At 44.5% G+C, this 26,697-nt stretch overlaps 2 protein-coding genes across 8 annotated transcripts in view; one reads left to right on the forward strand and one right to left on the reverse strand.

Annotated features, from left to right (window-relative positions):
• The window catches only part of LOC133423619 (alpha-tectorin-like), a 255,976-nt gene that overhangs the window by 52,818 nt on the left and 176,461 nt on the right, over positions 1-26,697 (reverse strand). The gene's annotated exons all lie outside the window — the stretch shown is intronic.
• LOC133423617 (NACHT, LRR and PYD domains-containing protein 12-like) overlaps positions 1-26,697 on the forward strand; it is an 87,928-nt gene that overhangs the window by 9,309 nt on the left and 51,922 nt on the right. For 6 of the 7 annotated variants that reach the window (XM_061713865.1, XM_061713864.1, XM_061713866.1 and 3 more), the window contains exons 2-10: positions 2,113-2,176; positions 2,961-3,053; positions 4,188-4,275; positions 6,782-7,013; positions 7,117-7,149; positions 10,352-12,143; positions 12,437-12,610; positions 19,405-19,581; positions 25,613-25,789. In XM_061713865.1, coding sequence (XP_061569849.1) covers positions 2,992-3,053; positions 4,188-4,275; positions 6,782-7,013; positions 7,117-7,149; positions 10,352-12,143; positions 12,437-12,610; positions 19,405-19,581; positions 25,613-25,789 — 2,735 coding nt within the window. In that variant the 5' untranslated portion in view covers positions 2,113-2,176; positions 2,961-2,991. The remainder of the gene's footprint in view (positions 1-2,112; positions 2,177-2,960; positions 3,054-4,187; positions 4,276-6,781; positions 7,014-7,116; positions 7,150-10,351; positions 12,144-12,436; positions 12,611-19,404; positions 19,582-25,612; positions 25,790-26,697) is intronic. The other variant, XM_061713868.1, reaches the window with a different exon arrangement.

Genomic DNA, 26,697 nt, shown 5'->3' on the forward strand with positions numbered 1-26,697 from the left:
CTTCTTAATCAAGACACACCCAGCACTCTGGACTCTGGACTCTGTCAATCATCACACCTGATATCACATTCATACCTTGTTTGCGCTGGATACAGCATGTTTATATCTCTTTATCTTTGCACATTGAACCCTTGTCTCTGCAGATCAACCTCTGAGTTTCCTCACATTACAGTAACAAGATTTTCAAGTTTCTAAAGTGAAAACTCTTTTCACAGAATCACCTCTTTAATCATGTCTCACTTTGCCAACATTTGAAGGATAAGAAAGAAACAAATTTAATTAAAGCTGCAAGCAGCGATGAACGGGCTCTCGCGCATGCAATTTTCACCAATAAAAGTCAAGTACTCAAAACTGAGTCCGATGACACCACCATGACTATTTATGTCAAACCATTCAAAAGTTATGGCCGAAAGTAGGAACTATCAAATATGGACGAATCAGATGAAGGGTGGGCGCGCTTTTTGGCGTCTCTCGTCGCCACGGTAACGCTTTTGACTGAGAAAAGTAATGCGTGTCGTCGCAGGATGGAGATGCACATTTTGATGTATAACACACCTGGGTGCACGTTACGGTTCGGGTGAAGAAGCGGCTGAAGAAATGGCATAAATTTCACCACAATTACACGATTAATGGAAAATTGCCGACTTCCTGTTCGGTTTCGGCCATGGCGCCAAGAGACTATTCTTTAAGTTGCGACATGATACAGGTGTGTACCGATTTCCGTGCATGTATGTTAGTCCGTATTGTGGGGCTTGAGGCACAAAGTTTTATAGGGGTAGCTGTTGAGCCATTAGGCCACGCCAAGAGTACGTTATGTGGCTCAAAAACAAAATTTTCACATAAGAATGAATCTGGATGCAGCAATAGAAACGTACATCATAAAAGAGGGGGCGGTTCCGTTGACTCCACCTGACTATTTTTTTTAAGTTTAGTTTAGTTTATTTTCGGTCATGACACAAAAAAAATAAATAAAAAACCAAGAATAAAACTGACAACAAGAAAACTATTGGTTTCTGTTGGTTTTACTGCTGGTGTCGGGGTTTCCGTTGGTTTTACTGCTGGTGTCGGGGTTTCTGTTGGTTTTACTGCTGGTGTCGGGGTTTCTGTTGGTTTTACTGCTGGTGTCGGAGTTTCTGTTGGTTTTACTGCTGGTGTCGGGGTTTCTGTTGGTTTTACTGGTGGTGTCGGGGTTTCTGTTGGTTTTACTGCTGTTGTCGGGGTTTCTGTTGGTTTTACTGCTGTTGTCGGGGTTTCTGTTGGTTTTACTGCTGGTGTCGGGGTTTCTGTTGGTTTTACTGCTGGTGTCGGGGTTTCCGTTGGTTTTACTGCTGGTGTCGGGGTTTCTGTTGGTTTTACTGCTGGTGTCGGGGTTTCTGTTGGTTTTACTGCTGGTGTCGGGGTTCCCGTTGGTTTTACTGATGGTGTTGGGGTTACCGTTAGTTGGTTTTAAGGAGTCTATTTCTAAAATGTGAATAATTGTGCTGATCTGGGTTGTGGGGTCAGGAGCTCTGGAAACAGAGTGAGGAATGCTGAGAGTTCTGGAGATGATGAACCAGACGAGCTGGGACCGCCAGCTGAGCCAAGTTTGATCCTAATACTACTTTATACTTCTTGTCTTTTCGTATTAAAAATGCTCCAAATGAAGATATCGTTACTTTTGATACTTCAGTCAGTTGTGGTAATGTTTATCATTAACAGGTGGAAAAAACCCAAACTATTCAGATTTAGTCTAAACTACACGCTGCTGGTAGGAACTACTGTTTTCACTTTTATAGTAGTTCTTATTTATTATTTTCTTACTACTTATTACTTCTTACTACTACTACTACTACTACCACCACCACCACCACCACTACTACTACTACTACTACTACTACTACTACTACTCCTACTTCTACTACTGCTACTACTACTACTACTACTACTACTACTACTTCTACTACTACTACCTCCGCTACTACTGCTACTACTACTACTCCTACTTCTATTACTACTACTACTACTACTTTTACCGGGCTCTGACCTGTTGTTGGTCAGAGTTTATATTTAGTTCATCCTTTTGTCACAGCAGTTCATTTGTGACCAACTTTTCCTTCTGATTGTGTTTTTCAGGACAGTTTCCTGATGCAGTGCTGCCAAACCTCCTGCAGAGGGCAGTATTGGTCGACTGGTTTTGGTACGTGCAGTAATGCAGCTTTTTAAGCCTGGATTCAGGTTCTGCCTTAAATCCACGCCGAGCGTGCGCCGCAGGTTGCACCGCGATGAGCTCCCCACGGTGCACGCCACGTCGTGCCTGACACACCTCCCAAAAAATGTAACTACGCGTCGAGGCTAACCCTAACCCTAACCCTAACCCAACACAGACAGAGAGGCTGTGATTGGTTCGCTTGGTAGCAACACATTTCCGGTTCGTGAAACAGTCATGGACATTCAACGCTCTTTTCTTTGGTTGTTTTGGTTTTTTGCACAATAGTTGTCCTTATCTCTTTTATTCACTGTGACCGAAAAAGCTGGAAGCTAAACAAAGTATCAACTAGCGCTCTGGGGGGTTTAGCACTGCGGAGAAATGGAGTTGGAGAAGTCTGAAGGTTCACAATGGTGTCACGGTAACGGCGTCACGGCAACGGCGTCACGGCAACGGCATCACGGCAACAGCGTCACGGCAACGGTGTCATGGCAACAGCGTCACGGCAACGGTGTCACGGCAACAGCGTCACGGCAACGGCGTCACGGCAACGGCATCACAAAACGGCATCAACGGCGTCACGTCAACAGAGTCACGGCAACGGCGTCACGGCAACGGCGTCACGGCAACGGCGTCACGGCAACGGCGTCACGGCAACGGCGTCACGGCAACGGCGTAGGCTCTGCGTTGGTTTACCGAACCATAATCCAGGCTTTACTCCACATTTGTCCCGCTTGTATCATGTAAAGGTGAGTTGATGTTGTTTCCTCTGCAGATGAAGGCAGGAAGTGTGTGAAGGCAGCAGCATGGATCAGTGTGAGGACGAGAGAGTTCCTCCGGAACAGAGGAGAGGACGAGGAGCTCAGAGGTGAGACAAGACCGCCTAAACCCAGCTTTTTAAACAGAAATGTGTCACTAGTGTCCGTTTTTTCCACTGCCAATCACGTGAATATGGTGTATAAACAATGTTGAATCATACTTCTACTGATAACTTCTGCAACCTACGTTTCCTGAAGGCAACGTGACTGAGGAACGTTACCCGCCTTCTCTGTTATGCTGTCACTCATGATGCCGAGCCCCTCTCAGTTGATGCCACGCCCCTCTCAGTTGATGCCACACCCCCTACGCCAGATCGGGTCCAAAAGTCTGAAACTGAAAAAAAAATTTGAAACTGAAAAAAAAGAGGTGAAACTGAAAAAAAAGATGTGAAACTGAAAAAAAAGATCTGAAACTGAAAAAAAGATTTGAAGCTCAAATAAAAAGTTCTGAAACTGAAAACAAGGTCTGATACTGAAAAAAAATGGAAACTGTAAAAAACAATTTTCAGGTTCAAATTTTATTTTCAAATTAGCAAAACGTTTGGCCTTGATTTGGCTTCATAATATTCATTTTAGTGACTTCCGACTGGCGAAGAGGGGAGTCATTAGCTCTAAATCTACGATTACTCTTTTCCAGCAGCTTCAAATTTGCTTCAATGTCGCCCGCTCTGGCCCCCGGGATGCACCTAACTATGGTGGCTGGAGTCGGCCTCACATGCCTGACTATTGAGTCTCCAATCGCCAGGGTCGGTGAAAGTGTTAATTCAAGGCTAAGGCAAAATATCGAGATATATATTGTGTATCGTGACATGGCCTAAAAATATGGAGATATTAATAAAAGGCCATATCGCCCAGCCCTACCCTTAGCGGTTTGCAGCTGGGATGAGAATCAGTAGCTCCAGATAAGAGACCATGGACCTCATGCACCCTCCCTGGGTCGGGGATCAAATCCTGGTCTCAGTGGGGGAGTCCAAGCGTCTCAGGGTCTGGTAACGAGTGAGGGATCAGTTCAAGGTGAATAACACAAACCTTGACTGATGCATTTGAGTGGATGACTGAAGCAGCTGTCTGTACATAGAGTGTTATCGCTTCACAACAAGACTTCAGAAGCTGTTACTTGGACCTGTCAACCAATCACAGTCAAGCATCTGCAGACCAATCCTCTTTTCTCTCCATTTTTTCAGCAGTCAGCTTCAAACACATGACGATGTGACGCCTGAGGACCAGGATGACTCCAGGGAAGTGATGATCTCCAGGAGTGACAGCTATACTGTAAGTCAAACTACATCCAGTCTTAAATCACGACCTCCTTTGTTCCTGAATGAGAAACTCAAGAGTTCCTTGTTCTTCAGCTTCTTCAGCTGATTGAAGCAGAGATCTCTCTCTTTCAGAGCAAATGATGTTACAGACAACAAATACATCACCATTCCAACAGACCCGTCAGTCGATGCTAACGCAGAAGGGCCAACTTTAGCAATTCCTAATTTGACCACCAGAGGCTCCAGAAGTGAGGCAGTCTCGTAGTCTGTAGAGGAAGAACCGGACAAACGCTCTGACAAAGCTGAAGTAGAGCTAACGTTGGTAGCTAACGTCTGAGAGGCTGTTAGAAAAGTCTACCGCCGTAGATGGGGAGGATGAGAAGGTAGCAGAGGTTGCTCAAGTGTTCAGTGATCCAGTGTGGACCTTGATCCAGTTTCTGAACCTCAACCAGGTCTGTCCCCCCAGAGATCTCCACTTAACCCTTTCATATTCAGGTGGTGGAGACGCAACAAAGAGCTGTTAGTGCAAGCGATGCAAGTTAGTGCAAGCTCCGGATCAGAGCTCTTGAAAAGAGTTGACCCGTGTCCATAGCTACGTCACCTCAAAGCACACACGTTGACGTCAGTAAGCACACCACGTTAGTTCCTTCGTTTCGGTCAGACGTTGACTCTTATTTTGGTGCCTTTGAGCGCATGGCTACTGCACTAAATTAGTGTTGGTCTCTGCCGTTGCAGTGCTAACTTGAAAAGAACGGTGTTGCACGCCTATGAACTTGTCCCTGAAGCAAATGGACAAGTTTTTAGAAACTTGATTCTAACGTATAAAAATGTGTTACCTCTAAAAGTTACACAATCCCCAACTGCTGAACGGAGACGCACGTTGAAATTGGTGCGTAAAAATGTATGTTCCGCCATTGGTGATGTCCGTGAGTGTTTTCATTGCCATAAACAAAGACACTTGATTGCAGCAAGGCTTGTTCTAAAAAGAAAAGAGAAAAGATCTAGGATCCCTGGTGGTGTGGGATCTGTTTGTTTCAGACATGCCCACATCAGACACACTAACCTTTGAGATGCTCAGACCGTCAGAGCCAGCAGGTCTAGCTCCGCCCCCTATTGTGTTTGCTCTCTGTTACATGCAGCGTCGCCCAAAGTTGTCCAGAGTTGCCCAAGTCTTTAGTCCCTTTGTCCTGAGGATTGTCCTGAGGATTGTCCACATGTCCTGAGGGTTGTCCACATGTCCTGAGGGTTGTCCACATGTCCTGAGGGTTGTCCTGAGGGTTGTCCACATGTCCTGAGGACTTTCCTGAGGGTCGTCCACATGTCCTGAGGGTTGTCCACATGTCCTGAGGGTTGTCCTGAGGGTTGTCCTGAGGGTTGTCCACATGTCCTGAGGACTTTCCTGAGGGTCGTCCACATGTCCTGAGGGTTGTCCACATGTCCTGAGGGTTGTCCACATGTCCTGAGGGTTGTCCTGAGGGTTGTCCTGAGGGTTGTCCACATGTCCTGAGAGTTGTCCACATGTCCTGAGGGTTGTCCTGAGGGTTGTCCTGAGGGTTGTCCAAATGTCCTGAGAGTTGTCCACATGTCCTGAGGGTTGTCCACATGTCCTGAGGGTTGTCCACATGTCCTGAGGGTTGTCCACATGTCCTGAGGGTTGTCCACATGTCCTGAGGGTTGTCCACATGTCCTGAGGGTTGTCCACATGTCCTGAGGGTTGTCCACATGTCCTGAGGATTGTCCTGAGGGTTGTCCACATGGATGTTAAAATCAGCAACAATGATTCCACGGTTAAATCAGCACAGATCACAGACAGCAGTTCACTGAATCATCAGAGAAGTTTCACAGTATTTGCATCAAACATCGAGTCCTTGTCACTCCGAGTCTTGGGGGAACGATTTCATCAGACTTTAAAGTCTATGTTGCACAGGTCTGTCGTGAGAGGGATGAGGGTCTTCCACTTTTGCTCTTTGCCATCAGAGAGACCGCACAGGGATCTCTTGGATTTAGTCCTGCAGCTTTAGTCTTTGGTTGTGCGGTGGGTCGTCCTCTTCAGCTTCTCAAGGGAAAATGGTGGACAGAAACATCTCACACTGAGCACAATGTGCTAGATTATGTCAGTAGTTTTCAGGAGCGTCGTCATCATGCGTGTCAGTTTGCACAAGAGTTGTTGTGTTGTGATATGACATCGATGTAGACGATCGGAAGCCCATTACTACCAGACTGGACGCAACAGGGTCAATGGTCCAGCTGACTGCCAGACTCATCTTTGGTTTTACTGGGTTGGCTGGAGTCCGCTCCTGCCAAGAAGACCTGCAGGTCCAAACATGGGCCTGTTGGAGCAGGAAACATCTAAAACATGCAGGGCAGCGACCCTTGGGGGCCAGAGTTGGAAAACACTCGTCTGTAACCCATTTTCAGATTTCTGGATGTTCCTGAGTTTGTTCAAGTCCATTTGATTCTCTGTCGAGAATTCAGATTTTAAAACTTAATTTATGAATATATATTTTTCTTTCTTTAAGGTAAAAAGGTGGTTGAAGGCCACTTTGAGGCATTTGGACCCCAGTGGGCTGAAGGAATTCAAGTGGTACCTGAATAATGCAGAAGAATCAAAGGATGGTTTCAAACCGATCCCACTGGGTCCTCTGGAGCATGCAGACGCGTTGGACACAGGAAACCTGATGGTGCAACGGTACTCCTCAAAGACCAGAGAGGTGGCCGAGACGATTTTAAAGATGATGAAAAGTGATAAAGGTCTGTTGTAGAGAAGGAAAAAACACAAAAACCATCTTACTATGAAGATTTTATCCTGTTCAAACAATAACTGATAATAATATGTTTCATTGACCTCCAACAGAAAAACCTCCAGTCTCTCCAGCTGTTGTAACAGGTAAATGGTCCCGGTCAGTCGCATTGATTCACTTCACAAAAACTTTCCTGTGAAATTGGTCTGTTTCCTCCCGTCAGGATGCTCTCGATGGAGCCGCTGTAGAAGCTGCTCCTGATGGGGCTCTGGTCAAATGGAGGAAATTAGCTTCACAGCCTCGTTATAAAAACAGTTTCAACAGTTTGAGCATGACATCCTTCCCATGTTTCTCCTTTACTATTTACTATAGAGACACTTAACAGAGAGCTCCGGGGCCTTATGTACTAAGAGTGCGGCGCACAAAAAACGTACGTTCGCCACTTTCTACGCTCACGGTCGGATGTACAAAGATTGATTTGAATGTAGAAAGTTGCAGTCCTTCACTCACAAATTAAGGCTGGTGTACGCACTTTTCTGAGGTTTTGTCCGTTGGGGACACTCACTGGTGATGCAGTGAAGTGCAGAATATGAGGAAACGTGACGTCAACAATAAGTTCACGACCACATGAAGGACACGACAGTCCCCACATCACCAGATAAGTTACACAAGAGTGGACCTGGACCTGGACCTGGACCTGGACAAGGACCTGGACAAGGACCTGGACCTGGACCTGGACCTGGACCTGGACAAGGACCTGGACCTGGACCAGGAGCTGCAACAATCTCACAATCAACCACATAATCTGAACAAACAACTAAAGGAGCTCAACGATGGAACCAGCAAATCCTGATGGAGCTTTGGCTCCGTTAGAGGAACCTGCTGATGATCAGATCACACCGACCTGCTGGTCCAGGACTAAGACTGGACCATCAGCTGGTTTAGTCTGGATCTGCTGGTCCAGGACTAAGACTGGACCATCAGCTGGTTTAGTCTGGATCTGCTGGTCCAGGACTAAGACTGGACCATCAGTCTTAGTCCTGGACCATCAGCTGGTTTAGTCTGGACCTGCTGGTCCAGGACTAAGACTGGACCATCAGCTGGTTCTGGATCTGCTGGTCCAGGACTAAGACTGGACCATCAGCTGGTTTAGTCTGGACCTGCTGGTCCAGGACTAAGACTGGACCATCAGCTGGTTCTGGATCTGCTGGTCCAGGACTAAGACTGGACCATCAGCTGGTTTAGTCTGGACCTGCTGGTCCAGGACTAAGACTGGACCATCAGCTGGTTTAGTCTGGACCTGCTGGTCCAGGACTAAGACTGGACCATCAGCTGGTTCTGGACCTGCTGGTCCAGGACTAAGACTGGACCATCAGCTGGTTTAGTCTGGACCTGCTGGTCCAGGACTAAGACTGGACCATCAGCTGGTTTAGTCTGGACCTGCTGGTCCAGGACTAAGACTGGACCATCAGCTGGTTCTGGATCTGCTGGTCCAGGACTAAGACTGGACCATCAGCTGGTTTAGTCTGGATCTGCTGGTCCAGGACTGAGACTGGACCATCAGCTGGTTTAGTCTGGATCTGCTGGTCCAGGACTGAGACTGGACCATCAGCTGGTTTAGTCTGGACCTGCTGGTCCAGGACTAAGACTGGACCATCAGCTGGTTTAGTCTGGACCTGCTGGTCCAGGACTAAGACTGGACCATCAGCTGGTTTAGTCTGGACCTGATGGTCCAGGACTAAGACTGGACCATCAGCTGGTTTAGTCTGGATCTGCTGGTCCAGGACTAAGACTGGACCATCAGCTGGTTTAGTCTGGACCTGCTGGTCCAGGACTAAGACTGGACCATCAGCTGGTTCAGGTACCAAGAGGATCTTCTGGATCTCTGCCCTGAACTGGACCAGCTGCTCCGGTTCAGACCAACATGATTCTTTCAGCTTGCACCTCGATAATCCCGTTTGCACTTTATTGGTCTTTATTTCTGCAGCAGAGGAATCAGATTGTGATGTTTCATGTTTTAAATATAAATGTATATTGTTCACATTGTTATACTTATGAGAGAGGTGGTCCCGGACATCCACAATGTGTAAGACTCAATAAACGTGTACATTGGTCTTAATCCGTCAGTATATAATACGCGTGACAATAAAGCAGAACGAGGAGCCGTTTTTCATCCACAAACTTAAGTTCTGGTGTCGGTTCTTAAAATACAAACAAGAAAAGCAGAGTGTAATGATGCACTAATGCTGCCCATAAACATTCACAAACCCGTACGATTATAATAAAACCACAACTCTTCACGGAATGCAACGCAAAGCAAAGAACAGCATTACCCATAATGCAATGCAGCTTAAATCGGAAGAAATGCCCCAAATAATTAATAGTTAATAGTAATAGATTTGGGCGTATGCACAGTTTTGTACATCTGAATTGTTTGTTACGTGTAAATTCCACGCTCGGTTTTACGTTGAAATTCACGCACTCTTAGTACATGAGGCCCCTGGTCCGGTCGGTCGGTTTCTCCAACTACTTGGGTTGAGAACCTGGCAAATCTTTATTTGCTTTTTTTTCCTTTTCACATAACAAGTTGGACAGTAGTGCGGCAACTTAGTAGAAACTATTTGGAGTGGAGAAGGTATTTTTCTCTGGGAAGACAAGGGAATAGTCGCTTGTCTCCAGCCCACCAGCTCCGTCTCCAGCATCTATCTACTCGTGTATTTACCATTCCTCCTCTTTATGTGTCCAAACCATCTCCCACTTTCTTCCCTCACTTTGGACTACAAACACATCCACCATAAGTTAATCAAATGCTGACGGAACTGCAGAGCTGTCAGGGATGTTCATATTTTATTTGGGTAGCGACACCTGAAACGGCGATGCTGAGACAGATTTCACCAGTTTTTATATATATTTATATTAACACCCACCTAAACATTTCTGCAGACAAGTCTCTGGTCACACCTTGCTTAAGAAGGTGTCTAAGAACACAATTAAGGATCTGAGGTGTTCATCCATCCTACAGACTTCTGAGATACCAACCTGATGTGCTCTGATAGCAACTGTGGGGACCAATTCCACTCCAAGTCTTAAACCTGGACTTTCCACTTCAACCCACAACCCATAAGGGCTCTACTGCTAACATTCTGGTACTATAAACCCAGAAGTTCTTGTCACTTCCACGTCCTAAATGTTCAGAGGTGTTTTAAAAGCGTTCTACTTAATATTGGACAGCTCGTCGTAAAGTTACAGCTGATCAGGGGATGTTCAGATCTTGATTGTTTTAAGAATTAAATTGCTGAGTGAACTTCATAAAACACTAAATCTCTGTATTTATGTTCTTTCATTAAGGTACTTTTGCGGAAGTTTGTAAAAAGCGGCTGAAGTCTAAGCTGAAAGAGAAGTACCAGCATGTGTCTGAGGGGATTGCTAAAGCAGGAGAGACAACCCTTCTGAAGCAGATCTACACAGAGCTCTACATCACAGAGGGAGGGACTGGAGAGGTGAACAAAGAACATGAAGTCATACAGATTGAAGCAGCTTCCAGGAAACCAGACGGAGCAGAAACAACCATCAGACAGGAAGACATCTTTAAACCCCCACCTGGAAGAGATAAACGAATCAGAACAGTGATGACGAAGGGAGTGGCCGGCATCGGGAAAACAGTCCTAACACAGAAGTTCAGTCTGGACTGGGCTGAAGGCAGAACCAACCAGGACATCCAGTTCCTGCTTCCATTCACCTTCAGACAGCTGAATGTGCTGAGAGAGGAGAAGTTCAGCTTGTTGGAACTTGTTCATCTGTTCTTCACTGAAACCAAAGAAATCTGCAGCTTTGAAGAGTTCCAGGTCGTGTTCATCTTTGACGGTCTGGATGAGAGTCGACTTCCTCTGGACTTCCACAACTCTACAATCGTCAGTGACCCCAGAAGGTCCACCTCAGTGGACGTGCTGCTGACAAACCTCATCAGGGGGAACCTGCTTCCTTCTGCTCGTCTCTGGATCACCACACGACCCGCAGCAGCCAATCAGATCCCTCCTGAGGATGACTATGTTGACATGGTGACAGAAGTCAGAGGGTTCAATAACCGACAGAAGGAGGAATACTTCAGGAAGAGGTTCAGAGAAGAGAAGAAGTCCACCAAAATCATCTCCCACATCAAGGCATCACGGATCCTCCACATCATGTGCCACATCCCAGTGTTCTGCTGGATCACGGCTTCGGTCCTGGAGAAAGTCCTGGAAACCAGAGGGGGAGGGGAGCTGCCCAAGACCCTGACTGAGATGTACATCCACTTCCTGGTGGTCCAGGCCAAACTGAAGAAGGTCAAGTATGACGGAGGAGCTGCGAAGGATCCACACTGGAGTCCAGAGAGCAGGAAGATGGTGGAGTCTCTGGGAAAACTGGCTTTTGAGCAGCTGCAGAAAGGAAACCTGATCTTCTATGAACCAGACCTGATAGAGTGTGGCATCGATGTCAGAGAGGCTTCAGTGTACTCAGGAGTGTTCACCCAGATCTTTAGAGAGGAAAGCAACATGTACGAGAACCAGGTCTTCTGCTTCATCCATCTGAGTGTCCAGGAGTTTCTGGCTGCTCTTCATGTCCATCAGACCTTCATCAAGTCTGGAGTCAACCTGCTGGAGGAGCAAAAGAACATATTCTGGTGGTTTAAAAAAAGAGCCGTGACTAAGCTCCATCAGAGTGTTGTGGACAAGGCCTTACAGAGTCCCAACGGACACCTGGACTTGTTCCTCCGCTTCCTCCTGGGTCTTTCACTGGAGACCAATCAGAACCTCCTACGAGGTCTGATGGAACCAGAACAAAGAAGTTCACAGAACAATCAGGAAACAGTTGAATACATCAAGAAGAAGATCAGTGAGGATCTGTCTGCAGAGAGAAGCATCAACCTGTTCCACTGTCTGAGTGATCTGAACGATCGGTCTCTGGTGGAGGACGTCCAACAGTACCTGGGGTCTGGACGTCTCTCCACAGATAAACTGTCTCCTGCTCAGTGGTCGGCTCTGGTCTTCATCTTACTGTCATCAGAAGAAGATCTGGAGGAGTTTGACCTGGGGAAGTTCTCGCGTTCAGAGGAGGCTCTACGGAGGCTGCTGCCGGTGGTCAAAGCCTCCAAGAAAGCTGAGTAAGGACGAACACGGACACATCTGTTTTAGTTACAATCACATGTTCTTGGAGGAAACCAGTTAAATTCACTGTTCAACTAAGTTCAGGTTCATGTGGGACCAGTTCTCCTCAATGGTTCATCTCAGGAAACTTTACATACAGAGAAGAGAAATGCAGCGATCACTATGATCAATACTTATTGATTATTCATTGAAAATCAGCATTCATTGATAATGTATCACTTATTTCTTTGTTAAATGACATAATCTACTTTTAAATGACCCCATGATCTCTCTTTCATCTCATCTGCAGGTTGAGTTACTGTAATCTCTCAGGGAACATCTGTCCACTTCTGTCCTCAGTTCTCAGCTCTCAGTCCTCCAGTCTGACAGAACTGGACCTGAGTCTCAACGAGCTGCAGGATTCTGGACTGGAGAAACTGTGTCCTGGACTGGAGAGTCCACACTGTCACCTGGAGTCTCTCAGGTCAGAATCCACCAGGTGTTCACCTCGTGACCGTTACAACTGTTTGTTTGGTTGTTTTATTAGATCCCTGTTAGCTGCTGACCTTTCACAGCAGGTTCTCTGGGGTCTCATCAGAATCATCAGCTGAATTACAACATTATTATTAATTAAAATACATAAACAAAATGCTCATAACTCAGAGAGAACAAACACTAGGACACCTCATAAAAGTAAAAAACAACATTATAATCAGCACAATGGCATTATGACTCTATATTTCCTCTTTGAAAGTCAGGATTTACATTTTCTCATCACACTCTCAAACAGAATATTAAGAAAAATCTAATGAATAGCTCAATTTAAAAAGAATAAAACATATTTTCCATTTTTCAACAACACAAGAATCATGTGTTGTTCACATTTTAACACCCCCTTCAGAAAAACTACACACACAAAAGAAATAGAGGAAAAGGAAACAGTGTCAACACAATAAACAGATTAATAGCTCATTTCACAACAGTCCATTTATTCTCCTGAGTAAACAAAAATAACTTGAGCTTATCATATTATCTAAAGTCCAAAGGTCTGGTAATTCACTCCACACCACCATCGCTCTGTGATTCTTCTGTTTTAAGTTACTTCTACATGGAGGCAACAGGAAACCACCTGCTGATGCTCGCGTCGACCAATGATTGTCTTTGTTTGAAAAAAATTATAATTTTCTGTAGAGTGTTTCTGGTGTTTTAGTCAAAACTACTTTATTGATTAAACTCATCAATGAATTTGCCTCCTACATTCTCCACCTAACCGGGATGAATGGGGATTCATTACTTCCACTGGTCTGATAAAGTTGCTGATTGACTCAGCCAGCTGCTTTGTTCTGATTTACCTGCAGCCTGGCCAGGTTATGTTTGGTTGTACTGGACCAAATCACAGAGCAATAATCTGCATTTGACAAGACCGATGTGTGTATCACCTGTTTAATCAAATCATTAGGCTTCAGAATCAGAATCAGAATACTTTATTGTCAATGTACCTGGGTACAGTGAGATTTGAAGCAGCATCACCTCTCCAGTGCAAGACAAATAACAGTAGTGCAAACAATAAGAAATATAAGAAATATAAATAATATAAAAGATATAAAAAAGGTTATGGTGCATTTGAATAGTTTTTTTTACAGATGACAGTATATACATATGTAGGAATATTGCACAGAGTCCGGGAGAAGTATTGCACAGTTAGAAAAGACAGTAACGAGGATAGTTTACATGTTGTTCAGGGTGATTATGGCTTTGGGGAAAAAAACAGTTTTTGAGTCTGTTTGTTTTTGACCTGGTGACTCTGTAGCGTCTTCCTGAAGGTCAAACAGGTCAAACAGGTCAGAGCTGGGGTGGGAGCTGTCTTTAATAATGTTAGTGGCTCTGCTGAGGCAGCGGGAGGTGTAAATGTCCGTTCGGGGGGGGGGGCAGCCGATGATCCTCTGCGCTGCTTTCACCTCTGGAGCCTTTCCCGGTCCTCAGCAGTGCAGCTGCCGTACCAGACTGTAATGCAGTACGTCAGCAGGCTCTGGATGGATGAGAGGTAGAAGGTCAGCAGCAGGTTAGAGGCTGTATCTCCTGAGGACTCTCAGGAAGTGCAGCCGCTGCTGAGCCTTTTTGTGATGGCGGTGATGTTCTCAGACCAGGAGATGCTGTCGGAGATGAGGAGGCCAAGAAACCGGAAGGAATGGACCCTTTCCACTCTCTGGCCGTTGATGTAGAGGGGGGCTGGGTCGGTGTACTGTTTCCTGAAGTTGACGATGATCTCCTTGGTTTTCCCGGTGTTCAGAGTGAGGTTGTTCTCTAAGCACCAGGCTGTCAACTTCAGGACCTCCTCTCTGTAAGCTGCCTCGTCCCCTTTTGAGATGAGTCCGACCACCGTAGTGTCGTCCGCAAGCGTCACTATCAGGTTGTTGTTGTGGGTCAGACTGCAGTCACTGTGTTTAATCACAGCTATACCTCCATTATCTGCACTATTTCAGGACATTTGACTCTCTACAACTTCCCCTAATACCTTCACTTCTGTTACTTGCTCTATCACTACATCACCCATAGTTAAGCATAGCAAAGGGTCATTTAATAAATGTTTTAGACCTAAAACATTACACTTTCTCTTCACCTGATTCAGACCTCGTTTGTTTCTTATCATCCATTTGTATGTTAATTTTAATTCCACTCATTAAATCGCAGTGAAATCAGTAGGCACATTTGCCGATGTATAAACTGTCAAATTGTCAGCATACATTGCAATGGTGGCATGATTTAGAATAAACAGTAAATCATTGTTGAATATTGAAAATAAAAGTGGACCCAAAGAACTCCCTTGGGGAACCCCACAGCTCATGCTCTCAGCTTGGAATCACTACCATTAAAGGATTCAGGGCTTTTCCTATCAGATAAATAACTCTTACCACATGCAATAGCAGCTGATTCAAAACCATAGCAGTGTAACTTATTCAATAACCCAATCATCTGTCAGGTGTGCAAGTGTCGTAGCTGTGGAGTGGCCTTTCTTGTATGAATGTTCATATTCTGAATTTAACCAATTTTTCAAAAACCCGTACAACGTCCTGACATTAAATGACGGTTTTGTTGTGTTCCAGTCAGGTTTCCGGCCACATCACAGCACTGAGACAGCTCTAGAAAAGGTTCTTAATGATATCCACTCCAATACTGGCAACATTTCAGTCTTAGTCCTCCTGGATCTCAGTGCTGCTTTAAACACAATCAACAAGAACATCTTGATAGACAGATTGAAGAACTGGGTGGGACTTTCTACCACAGCACTAACCTGGTTTCAGTCCTATCTAAAATACAAAGAATATTTTTTGTCTTTAGGTAACTACTTATCAGAGTTAACACAAATAACATGTGGAGTTCCTCAAGGTTCAATTCTGGGGTCTCTTTTGTTTAATATGTACATGCTCTCACTTGCTCAAATGATGAAAAAGAACAAAATGTGCTCCCATGACTATGCAGATGAGACGCCGATCTATATAAGCATCTCACCTACATACTATAATCCAATTAAAACATTTGATCAAATGCATTGATTTAATTCAGTTAATTGACGATAAAAATAGAAATAATCGCGTTTGGAACCAAGTAAATAAGATTAAACGTCAGCATTCAGCTTCAAGTAGTGAAGCTAAAAACCAAATATCCAAGCCAGAAATCAGGGAGTGGTTCTGACTCAGACCTGAACAGCCACATTAAGACAGTAGTGAAGTCAGTTATCACTTAACAGCTTCCATCATGATCACAGCGGCCAAACAAACCGTAACCACAGCTGCTACACATGACGCTGGTGACGTTTCTGTCCATAATGAGACGTTCTGAAGCCTAAAGGTCCATTTCTCTCTGTTTACAAGCAAACGTGAAGACACGTGAGAAACGTGAGACAAATCTCCACTTTGGCGTCATGCCCGAAACCGAACAGGAAGTCGGCCATTTTGAATTAATCGTGTCACTTTGGCGCAATCTATGCCATTCCTTCGGCAGTTAATTCAGCCCGAACCATAACGTGCACCCAGGTGTGTTATACATCAAAATGTGCGTCTCCCTCCTGTGACAACACGCATTACTTTTCTCTTTCAAAAGTGTTACCGTGGCGACGCTAGACGCGAAAAAGCGCACCCCCCCTTCAATGATTGGTCCATATTTGATAGTTCTTCAAAAGTCACCAAATTTTGCATGCAAGCCAGGCCTGGTGATAAATTTGATATTTCATGGTTTGCATTAATGGGCGTGGCCTAACGGCTCAACAGCGCCCCCTAGAATACTTTTCTATGCCATAACTTTTGAATGGTTTGACATAAAGAGTCGTGGGTGGTGTCATGGGACTCGGTATTGAGTCCTTGACCTTCATTGGCCTGAATTAGCCCCGCCCCTTCTTCTGATTGGTTGTTCCTTTTTTCTGCTATAACTTTTGAATGGATTGACATAGAGAGTCGTGGGTGGTGTAATTTCTGATATGCTTATGGGGGGCGGTGGACGTGAGTGCGAGGGCCCGTTCATCGCTGCTTGCAGCTTTAATTAGGGCCCGAGCACCTTCAGTGCGAAGGCCCTATTGTATCTGTAGGAATTTTTAGGGCCCGAGCACTTGCAGTGCGAAGGCCCTATTGTAATTGCAGGAATTATTCTTCTTCTTCTTATTATTGTTCTGACAAAAGGAAGGCCTTTTTGCCCCCCTAAACGTGCCCAAAAAGTCACCAAATTTTGCATGCAAGTCAGGCCTGGCGAAAAATTTGATATTTAAGGGTTTGCATTAATGGGCGTGGCAAAATGGCTCAACAGCGCCCCCTTGAAAACTTTGTGCCTCAAGCCCCACAATGCGGTTTGTCGTACATGCACGAAAATCGGTACACACCTGTATCATGGGACAACTTAAAGAAAAGTCTCTGGGCGTCATGTCGAGAAACCGAACAGGAAGTCGGCCATTTTGAATTAATCGTGTCACTTTGGCGCAATTTATGCCATTCCTTCGGCAGTTAATTCAGCCCGAACCGTAACGTGCACCCAGGTGTGTTATACATCAAAATGTGCGTCTACATCCTGCGACAACACGCATTACTTTTCTCTTTCAAAAGCGTTACCGTGGTGACACTAGACACCAAAAAGCACGCCCACCCTTCATCTGGTTGGTTCAGACCGAAAAAACTTTGCGCCTCAAGCCCCAGAATACGGTGTGACGTACATGAACGAAAATCGGTACACACCTGTATCATGTCGCAACTTAAAGAAAAGTCTCTTGGCGCCATGGCCGAAACCGTACAGGAAGTCGGCCATTTTGAACATTCTGAATTAATCACGTAATTTTGGAGCAATATATGCAATTCCTTCGAGAATTAATACGGCCCGAACCGTATCGTGAACCCAGATGTGTTATACATCAAAATGTGCGTCTCCATCCTGCGACTACACGCATTACTTTTCTCTTTCAAAAGTGTTACCGTGGCGACGCTAGACGCCAAAAAAGCACGCCCCCCCTTCATCTGATTGGTCCATATTTGATAGTTCCCCAAAAGGCACCAAAATTGGCACGCAAGCCAGGCCTGGCGATAAATTTGATATTTCATGGCTTGCATTAATGGGCGTGGCAAAATGGCTCAACAGCGCCCCCTAGAATACTTTTATCTGCCATAACTATTGAATGGTTTGACATAGAGAGTCGTGGGTGGTGTCATGGGACTCGGTAATGAGTCCTCAAGCTTCGTTGGCCTTAATTAGCCCCGCCCCTTCTTCTGATTGGTTGTCCCTTTTTTCTGCTATAACTTTTGAATGGTTTGACATAGGAAGTCGTGGGTGGTGTCATGGGACTCTGTAATGAGTCCTTAAGCTTCGTTGGCCTTAATTAGCCCCGCCCCTTCTTCTGATTGGTTGTCCCGATTTTCTGCTATAACTTTTGAATGGTTTGACATAGAGAGTCGTGGGTGGTGTCATCAGATTCTGTAATGAGTCCTTGACCTTCATTGGCCTGAATTAGCCCCGCCCCTTCTTCTGATTGGTTGTCCCTTTTTTCTGCTATAACTTTTCAATGGTTTGACATAGGAAGTCGTGGGTGGTGTCATTTCTGATACTTATGGGGGGCGGTGGCCGTGAGTGCGAGGGCCCGTTCATCGCTGCTTGCAGCTTTAATTCCACTTTGTGTTTTCTGTTCCAAAAACGGATGATGATGTTGGATTTGGCATTGCGATCCTTTCTTGGGAGTGTATGACAAGCCACAATGTTGTTTGGGTCGATCCTGATGCTTTTAGATTTGAAGAAGTTCATCACTTGCGTTTCCAGGGAAAGTTGATCCTCAGGCGGCGCATCCTCGCTCACGTTACTGCCTTCAGCCGCTGCTCTGGCATACGTTCTCGGCTTCACCTGGAGACTACTTATGACCACATCCTCCATCCTCGTATATTGTTCCAAATCGTTTAGCCTTTGTTCCAGTTCTTCAATCTTCTTATCTTTCTCTCTGACAGTGTTCTTTAACATCCTGAGTTCATTCATCAGGTCGAGGAGGGTAGCTTGTTGTTTGGCTACCTTGCTCAGCTCCTCCATCACATAGTTGAGTGAATTCTTAATATCCTCGATGTCGTTCTCCATGGTCTTTTGTCCTTTTCCTCGTGTTGTTGTTGCCATTCTGTTTTTTGTTGATTCTCGTTGAATAACTAGTTTTGTTTAAGTTAAAGTTTGCAGTCAGTCAGACAGCACGTCGCAGAGCGCCGCCATCTTGTGACATCACCCAATTACCCAATCCAGCGAAGTTAAGTCAAATTATAAATGACACATTACTAAAAGTAAAGTATTTTAATATGTTCTGCTCTCAGAAAACATCATTTGAACTCTTTATAACATACAAGGATCATTATGATAAAAACCTCAGGAATCCTGCATAAATGATATAAAACTGGACACATGATATAAAGTCCAGCAGTTCTCCACAGATCCATTCTGGTGTTAATAATTGTTGCTAGATCAGCTTCTGATCTCTAAACTGCTGCTTTGAACAATATTTGAACATCAACACTAATCAAAAGGATTGGTGTGTATGTTGGTGTTTTCATCTTAATCTAGTGTCAGACTTGGACCAGAAAAGCTCAGGATGTTCAGTAAAGGTGAACATGTCAGAGGAACAACCAGGTACCCACATCATGGATGTAACAAAAGTGTAAAAGCTGTTTTATAAAGTCCAGATACGGTGGTGACCCACATGGACCTGATGACAAAGTTGATATTTGAAGAAACACTTCTCTGATGAGACTGGAACATGTTTTACTTTCTGTTCAGGTTGGTGGACTGCGGTCTGTCAGAGATCAGCTGTTCTTCTCTGGTCTCAGCTCTGAAGTCCAACCCCTCCCATCTGAAACATCTGGACCTGAGCTGGAACAAGAACCTGCAGGATTCAGGAGTGAAACATCTGAGTGGATTTCTGGAGAGTCCAGACTGCAGACTGGAGTATCTGAGGTCAGACATGTTTTAGTTGTGTGTTCAGATGAATCTGATGTGAAAGTTGTGTTGACACTAACCTGCAGACATCAGGCTGATCTTCTACTGATCCACACTAACCATCTGACTGCTCTGAGTTCTTCTTCTCTGCTTTAGTTTCATCTTAAACTTCCTCTTCTGATTTATTACATAAAACTAAACATGTGAATGTGTCAGACAGGAACAAATGAAGAACCAGAGATGTGTCTGAACCTGGAATAAAACATCTGAACAAACATGAATTAACTTTACAGCTAATACGTTCAGAAATGTCATCCAGATGTTAATAAACTGAGAGAGTCTGACAGACAATAGTGGACAGACTGAATGTGTAGTCGTCCAATATATGAGTTATAGAGCTCATTTACTAAATAACTTCTTACTGTGGCTGAAATCAGTCAAACCAACGTTGGCTTCCTTTGACTAACATTACATTTCATTTTAACAAATACAAGTTTACCAAATATGAAACTCTAAACATGGTAAAACATAATTTTCTGTGTTTTTAATATTATTCTTTAATATGTCTGTTAAGATCATTTCATCCAGGTGACATCAAGACATAATGTGCAACAAATAATGTCTTTTTATGGTTTTCAGTGTGTAAAACTAAATATAAATACATGTGTGTTGAAGTTAGTAAACTGAAATAAAGCTGCTGTCTAGACGATGAGTTTCCTTCATCAGCAACAAAACATCCAACAAGAACATCAGAAACTTTGTGTTGAAACTATGTCGTCACTCAATCAACTTTTTCAGAGAAAATGTTTGAAAAAACTCCTAAACAGACAAATATGTACTGATTGATGAAGAAATGTCTCCTTAAAAACATGGAAATGATGAATAGGCTATGTTCATTTATTCATCGTTTATGGAATAAAACATTTTAACAAATTCAAATTTTTAATGCATTGAAATGCATTGATCACATTAAAAAGTGGAGGTGCCACAATTTAATTCAGTTAATTGAAGATATAAAAAGAAATTAAAGCTGCAAGCAGCGATGAACGGGCCCTCGCACTCATGGCCACCGTCCCCCATAAGCATATCAGAAATGACACCACCCACGACTCTCTATGTCAAACCATTCAAATGTTATAACAGGAAATAGGGACAACCAATCAGAAGAAGGGGCGGGGCTAATTATCACCAATTATGGTCAAGGACTCAATACCGAGTCCGATGACACCACCCACCACTCTCTATGTCAAACCATTCAAAAGTTATAGCAGAAAAAGGTATTCTAGGGGGCGCTGTTGAGCCGTTAGGCCACAACCATTAAACCATTAAATATCAAATTTATCACCAGGCCTGGCTTGCATGCAAAATTTGGTGACTTTTGGAGAACTATCAAATATGGACCAATCAGATGAAGGGTGGGCGCGCCTTATGGCTTCTAGCGTCGCCACGTTAACACTTTTGAAAGAGAAAAGTAATGCGCGTAGTCGCAGGATAGAGACGCACATTTTGATGTATAACACACCTGGGTGCACGTTACGGTTCGGGCCGTATTAATTCTCGAAGGAATGGCTCATATTGCTCCAAAATTACGCGATTAATTCAGAATGTTTAAAATGGCCGACTTCCTGTTCTGTTTCGGCCATGGCGCCAAGAGACTTTTCTTTAAGTTGCAACATGATGCAGGTGTGTACCGATTTTCATGCATGTACGTCAAACCGTATTGTGGGGCTTGAGGCACAAAGTATTCTAGGGGGCGCTGTTGAGCCATTTTGCCACGCCCATTAATGCAAACCATGAAATATCAAATTTATCGCCAGGCCTGCCTTGCATGCAAAATTTGGTGACTTTTAGGGAACTATCAAATATGGAACAATCAGATGAAGGGGGGCGCGCTTTTTGCCGTCTAGCGTCGCCACGGTAACACTTTTGAAAGAGAAAAGTAATGCGCGTAGTCGCAAGATAGAGACGCACATTTTGATGTATAACACATCTGGGATCACGATACGGTTTGGGCCGTATTCATTCTCGAAGGAATGGCATATATTGCTCCAAAATTACGCGATTAATTCAGAATGTTTAAAATGGCCGACTTCCTGTTCGGTTTCGGCCATGGCGCCAAGAGACTTTTCTTTAAGTTGCAACATGATACAGGTGTGTACCGATTTTTGTTCATGTACGTCACACCGTATTCTGGTGCTTGAGGCGCAAAGTTTTTTCTGTCTGAACCAACCAGATGAAGGGTGGGCGCGCATTTTGGCGTCTAGCGTCGCCACGGTAACGCTTTTGAAAGAGAAAAGTAATGCGTGTTGTAAAAGGATGGAGACACACATTTTGATGTATAACACACCTGGGTGCACGTTACGGTTCGGGCCGTATTAACTGCCGAAGGAATGGCATAAATTGCGCCAAAGTGACACGATTAATTCAAAATGGCTCGGTTTCGGCCATGTCGCCAAGAGACTTTTCTTTAAGTTGTGTACTGATACAGGTGTTTAGCGATTTTCGTGCATGTACGTCAAACCGTATTGTGGGAGCTTATCAAATTTTTCACCAGGCCTGACTTGCATGCAAAATGTGGTGACTTTTTGGGCACGTTTAAGCCGGGCATACACTGTGCGATTATCGGCTCGTTTTGAGCCGATTTTCCAGTCGTGCGACTTTTTTTTGATCGGGCCCGATTTTGACCCAATCGTTGCTCGTGCCTCGTGCAGTGTACGTGGGGTAACGACGAGAGATTAACACCTCACGACGAGCTCCCGATCACAAATCGTGAGGTCGCATGAAAATCAAGCATGTTTGAAATCCTGGTCGCTCCTCGTGAAGGCATCGCACAGTTGAAGCAGCTGCGACCCGATTTACCTCATCCTTTCACAGAGAGCATGCGCAATCTCTGATGTCACCTCAAAAACTATTATTTGTAGTTTAAGTGTTGCAAATTCACATTACAAATCATGTTTTAATAGCAAAAAAAAGACCGCATTTCTGCGTACCCTGCGCCGTAGGCTCTGCGTTGGTGTAACGCGGAACCATAAATCAGCCTTCAGTGTGTGCGCTGTCTGCTGTAGGCCGTCAGGTCACCCACCTTTTCGTTTCATCTCGTTCCCACCTCCTGCGTGTAAATTCTTTTCACTTTAAAAAAAGAGCTATTTATGTTAAGCATAGGATAAAAGTTTGAACTCGCATTTTTGGGAAGTATTTTCAAGATCGTTATTTTAATAGCGGGACTATTTCCAGCGGCGCCTGTGTCGAGGAGCGCTTCGGACGCGTCACGTGATCGCGCTGGACCAATAACAGCGGCCCCTGATGTAAACAAACCTGACGTCATACAATGTTGGCGCAACCTCGTCTTCCCAAATATGTAGAAAATACAATATAATGAGCCGAAAAGTGCACAAAAATGACTAAAATAGTGTTATATGAAGCCACAATGAAGATGAATTATAAACTAAAGTGAAATAATAAAAATCGCCCATAATGTGATTTCGTTTTTATCATTGTGCTGTACTGTTCGGAACAACTCTTTTTTCTCTTCTCATTTTGCTGGGACGTCGGGTTCCTCCGCGAGACACAACTTTTGCGGTATGCGTTCATTGTTGTGTCTAAAAATGATGCGCAGTGCCCACCCGATCAGAAACGGTACAGATATTTTATTATATATTATATTTCCAGTACACAGAGGTCCGACGGGAGGATAATGATCGTATAGTGTGAGCAGACGGGTCGCACCCGAGCATCGGCTCGTACAGTGTGAGAACATAAATCGTGGGCTCTGAACTTTTGAACTCCGCGATCTAGTCGTGCAGTGTGAGATGGGGCAGTCTCATACGATTCAAAATATCGCACAGTGTATGCCCGGCTTTAGGGGGGCAAAAAGGCCTTCCTTTCGTCAGAAGAAAAAAGAAAGAAAGAAAGAAAAAAAAAATTCCTTACTTATACAATAGGGCCTTCGCACTGAAGGTGCTCGGGCCCTAATAATTCCTGCAAATACAATAGGGCCTTCGCACTGCAAGTGCTCAGGCCCTAATAATTCCTGCAAATACAATAGGGCCTTCGCACTGCAAGTGCTCGGGCCCTAATAATTCCTGCAAATGTCACGGCTCAGACAGGACAGAGAACCCAAATGCACAACACTTGGCAGGATCAGAGTCCAAGAGGCTTTAATCCTTGTTAACGGAGGTCAGGGGTCAAACCGGGTAGTCAGGCAGATCAGGCAAACAAAACCAAAACGGGCAGGCAAAAATCCATAAACCAAGAATCAGACAGGGTCAAAGACAGGCAGGCAGGCAGAAACAGAACAAGATATGAAGGCTGGAAAGCGAGGCAAAAACACACGACAATCTGGCAAACTAGAAGGTGGAAATGGGCCGGTATATGAGGGGAACTGCTGATGAGGGAAACCAGGTGTGGAGCTGGGTGGGGAAACACAGGTGAAGGGAATGAGTGGATCTCTGGCTGATTAGGGTGGCAGGATCTGGAAAAACAGGGGAGTGAGTTAAACAGTAAACAAAACCTATCTTACACTGTGAAACTGTGACAGCAAATACAATAGGGCCTTCGCACTGCAAGTGCTCGGGCCCTAAAAATAAAAATTCATACAGATACAATAGGGCCTTTGCACTGAAGGTGCTCGGGCCCTAATAAAAATTCCTACAGATACAATAGGGCCTTTGCACTGAAGGTGCTCGGGCCCTAATAAAAATTCCTACAGATACAATAGGGCCTTCGCACTGAAGGTGCTCGGGCCCTAATTAAAGCTGCAAGCAGCGATGAACAGGCCCTCGCACTCAGGCCCTCCTTTCGTCAGAAAAATAATAATAATACGAAGAATTCCTACAGATACAATAGGGCCTTCGCACTGAAGGTGCTCGGGCCCTAAATATCCAAGCCAGAAATCAGGGAGTGGTTCTGACTCAGACCTGAACAGCCACATTAAGACAGTAGTGAAGTCAGTTATCACTTAACAGCTTCCATCATGATCACAGCGGCCAAACAAACCGTAACCACAGCTGCTACACATGATGCTGGTGACGTTTCTGTCCATAATGAGACGTTCTGAAGCCTAAATGTCCCTTTCTCTCCCTTTACAAGCAAATCTCCACTTTGGCCGGAGTTTTCAGGAATGATGGTTTTTGGAGACTTTGAGCTTCGTTTTGGTGTAAACGAAGGGCTAAAACTCATGAAAACAGCAGCGTTGTTGCTGCGTGTAAACGAGGCCTCAGACCTGGACAGGTTGGACTGACGGCTACAGGTGGAGCGTCAAAGTGATCGTCCTGACAGGAAGTGTCTTACATCCTCCCGTGGGGGTTTAATTCAGAAATGTCCTTTAATCAAGCAGATCATTAGTTGTTCAAGCAAAGACTTTTCAAGTGCAAGCGATACAGAACCTGATGTTTAGTTTCACACAGACTTCAGAATCTGTTGAATTAGTCTGATAAATATACAGAATTCAATCATTCTTATCTTTAACTAAAAGTAAGATATTGACTGATAAACTCAGTTGTAACAGAATTATTAGGTGTTTGCAAGTTAAGTCAAATTATAAATGACACATTACTAAAAGTAAAGTATTTTAATATCTTCTGCTCTCAGAAAACATGATTTTAACTCTTTATAACATACAAGGATCATTATGATAAAAAGCTCAGGAATCCTGCATAAATGATATAAAACTGGACACATGATATAAAGTCCAGCAGTTCTCCACAGATCCATTCTGGTGTTAATAATTGTTGCTAGATCAGCTTCTGATCTCTAAACTGCTGCTTTGAACAATATTTGAACATCAACACTAATCAAAAGGATTGGTGTGTATGTTGGTGTTTTCATCTTAATCTAGTGTCAGACTTGGACCAGAAAAGCTCAGGATGTTCAGTAAAGGTGAACATGTCAGAGGAACAACCAGGAACCCACATCATGGATGTAACAAAAGTGTAAAACCTGTTTTATAAAGTCCAGATACGGTGGTGACCCACATGGACCTGATGACAACGTTGATATTTGAAGAAACTCTTCTCTGATGAGACTGGAACATGTTTTACTTTTTGATCAGGTTGTATGACTGCGGTCTGTCAGAGATCAGCTGTTCTTCTCTGGTCCCAGCTCTGAAGTCCAACCCCTCCCATCTGAAACATCTGGACCTGAGTCACAACTACAACCTGCAGGATTCAGGAGTGAAACATCTGAGTGGATTTCTGGAGAGTCCAGACTGCAGACTGGAGACTCTGAGGTCAGACATGTTTTAGTTGTGTGTTCAGATGAATCTGATGTGAAAGTTGTGTTGACACTAACCTGCAGACATCAGGCTGATCTTCTACTGATCCACACTGACCATCTGACTGCTCTCAGTTCTTCTTCTCGCAAGCAAGATGGCGCAGCCTATGGTCGCCTCGGTCTTTTGCTCTCTGGTTTTTTTCATCTTTTTGTTTATTTTTCCTGTTTTCTGCTGCCCTTCACGGGTCACCTTCAGCAGAGAACAATTACTTAATATTAGGAAGTCTTCTCCCGGCACATCTTGCCCAATTTTCTCCGACCCAGACAGCATTAAGGAGATTTTGGTCGGAGCAGCAGCAGCTGTTTACCGGCTCTTCAGGAGACGCAGACGGGGGAAGCGCGCTGGAGCACTCATGCGGCTTTACCTGGGAAACGTCCGATCCCTTACAAACAAAATAGATGAACTTCTTATGCTCATCACAAGGAACCGGGATTTTAGCAGATCTGCCGCCGTTTGCTTCACTGAAACCTGACTCAGTGATCTGATCCCGGACAGCACGTTACGGCTGCCAGGGTTCCAGCTCATCCGAGCGGATCGCAGCAGGGAACTCTCAGGGAAGAAAAAAGGCGGCGGGATCTGCTTCTATATTAACGAATGTTGGTGTACGGATGTCACAGTGCTAAAAGACTCTTGCAGTCCTCACTTAGAGACACTCTTTGTGAACTGTAAACCTTTTTATTCACCGCGGGAGTTTTCATCCTTTGTTCTGGTCGGCGTTTACATTCCACCGGACGCGTGTGTGGCTGAAGCCACGCAGCTGCTGGCCGACCAGATAACAGACCTGGAGAAAAAACTCCTGAATTCACTCTTTATTGTTTTGGGGGATTTTAACAGAGCAAACCTCACTCACAAACTCCCGAAAT

Source organism: Cololabis saira, chromosome 22 (assembly GCF_033807715.1).
Source record: "Cololabis saira isolate AMF1-May2022 chromosome 22, fColSai1.1, whole genome shotgun sequence".
Lineage (NCBI taxonomy): Eukaryota > Metazoa > Chordata > Actinopteri > Beloniformes > Belonidae > Cololabis > Cololabis saira.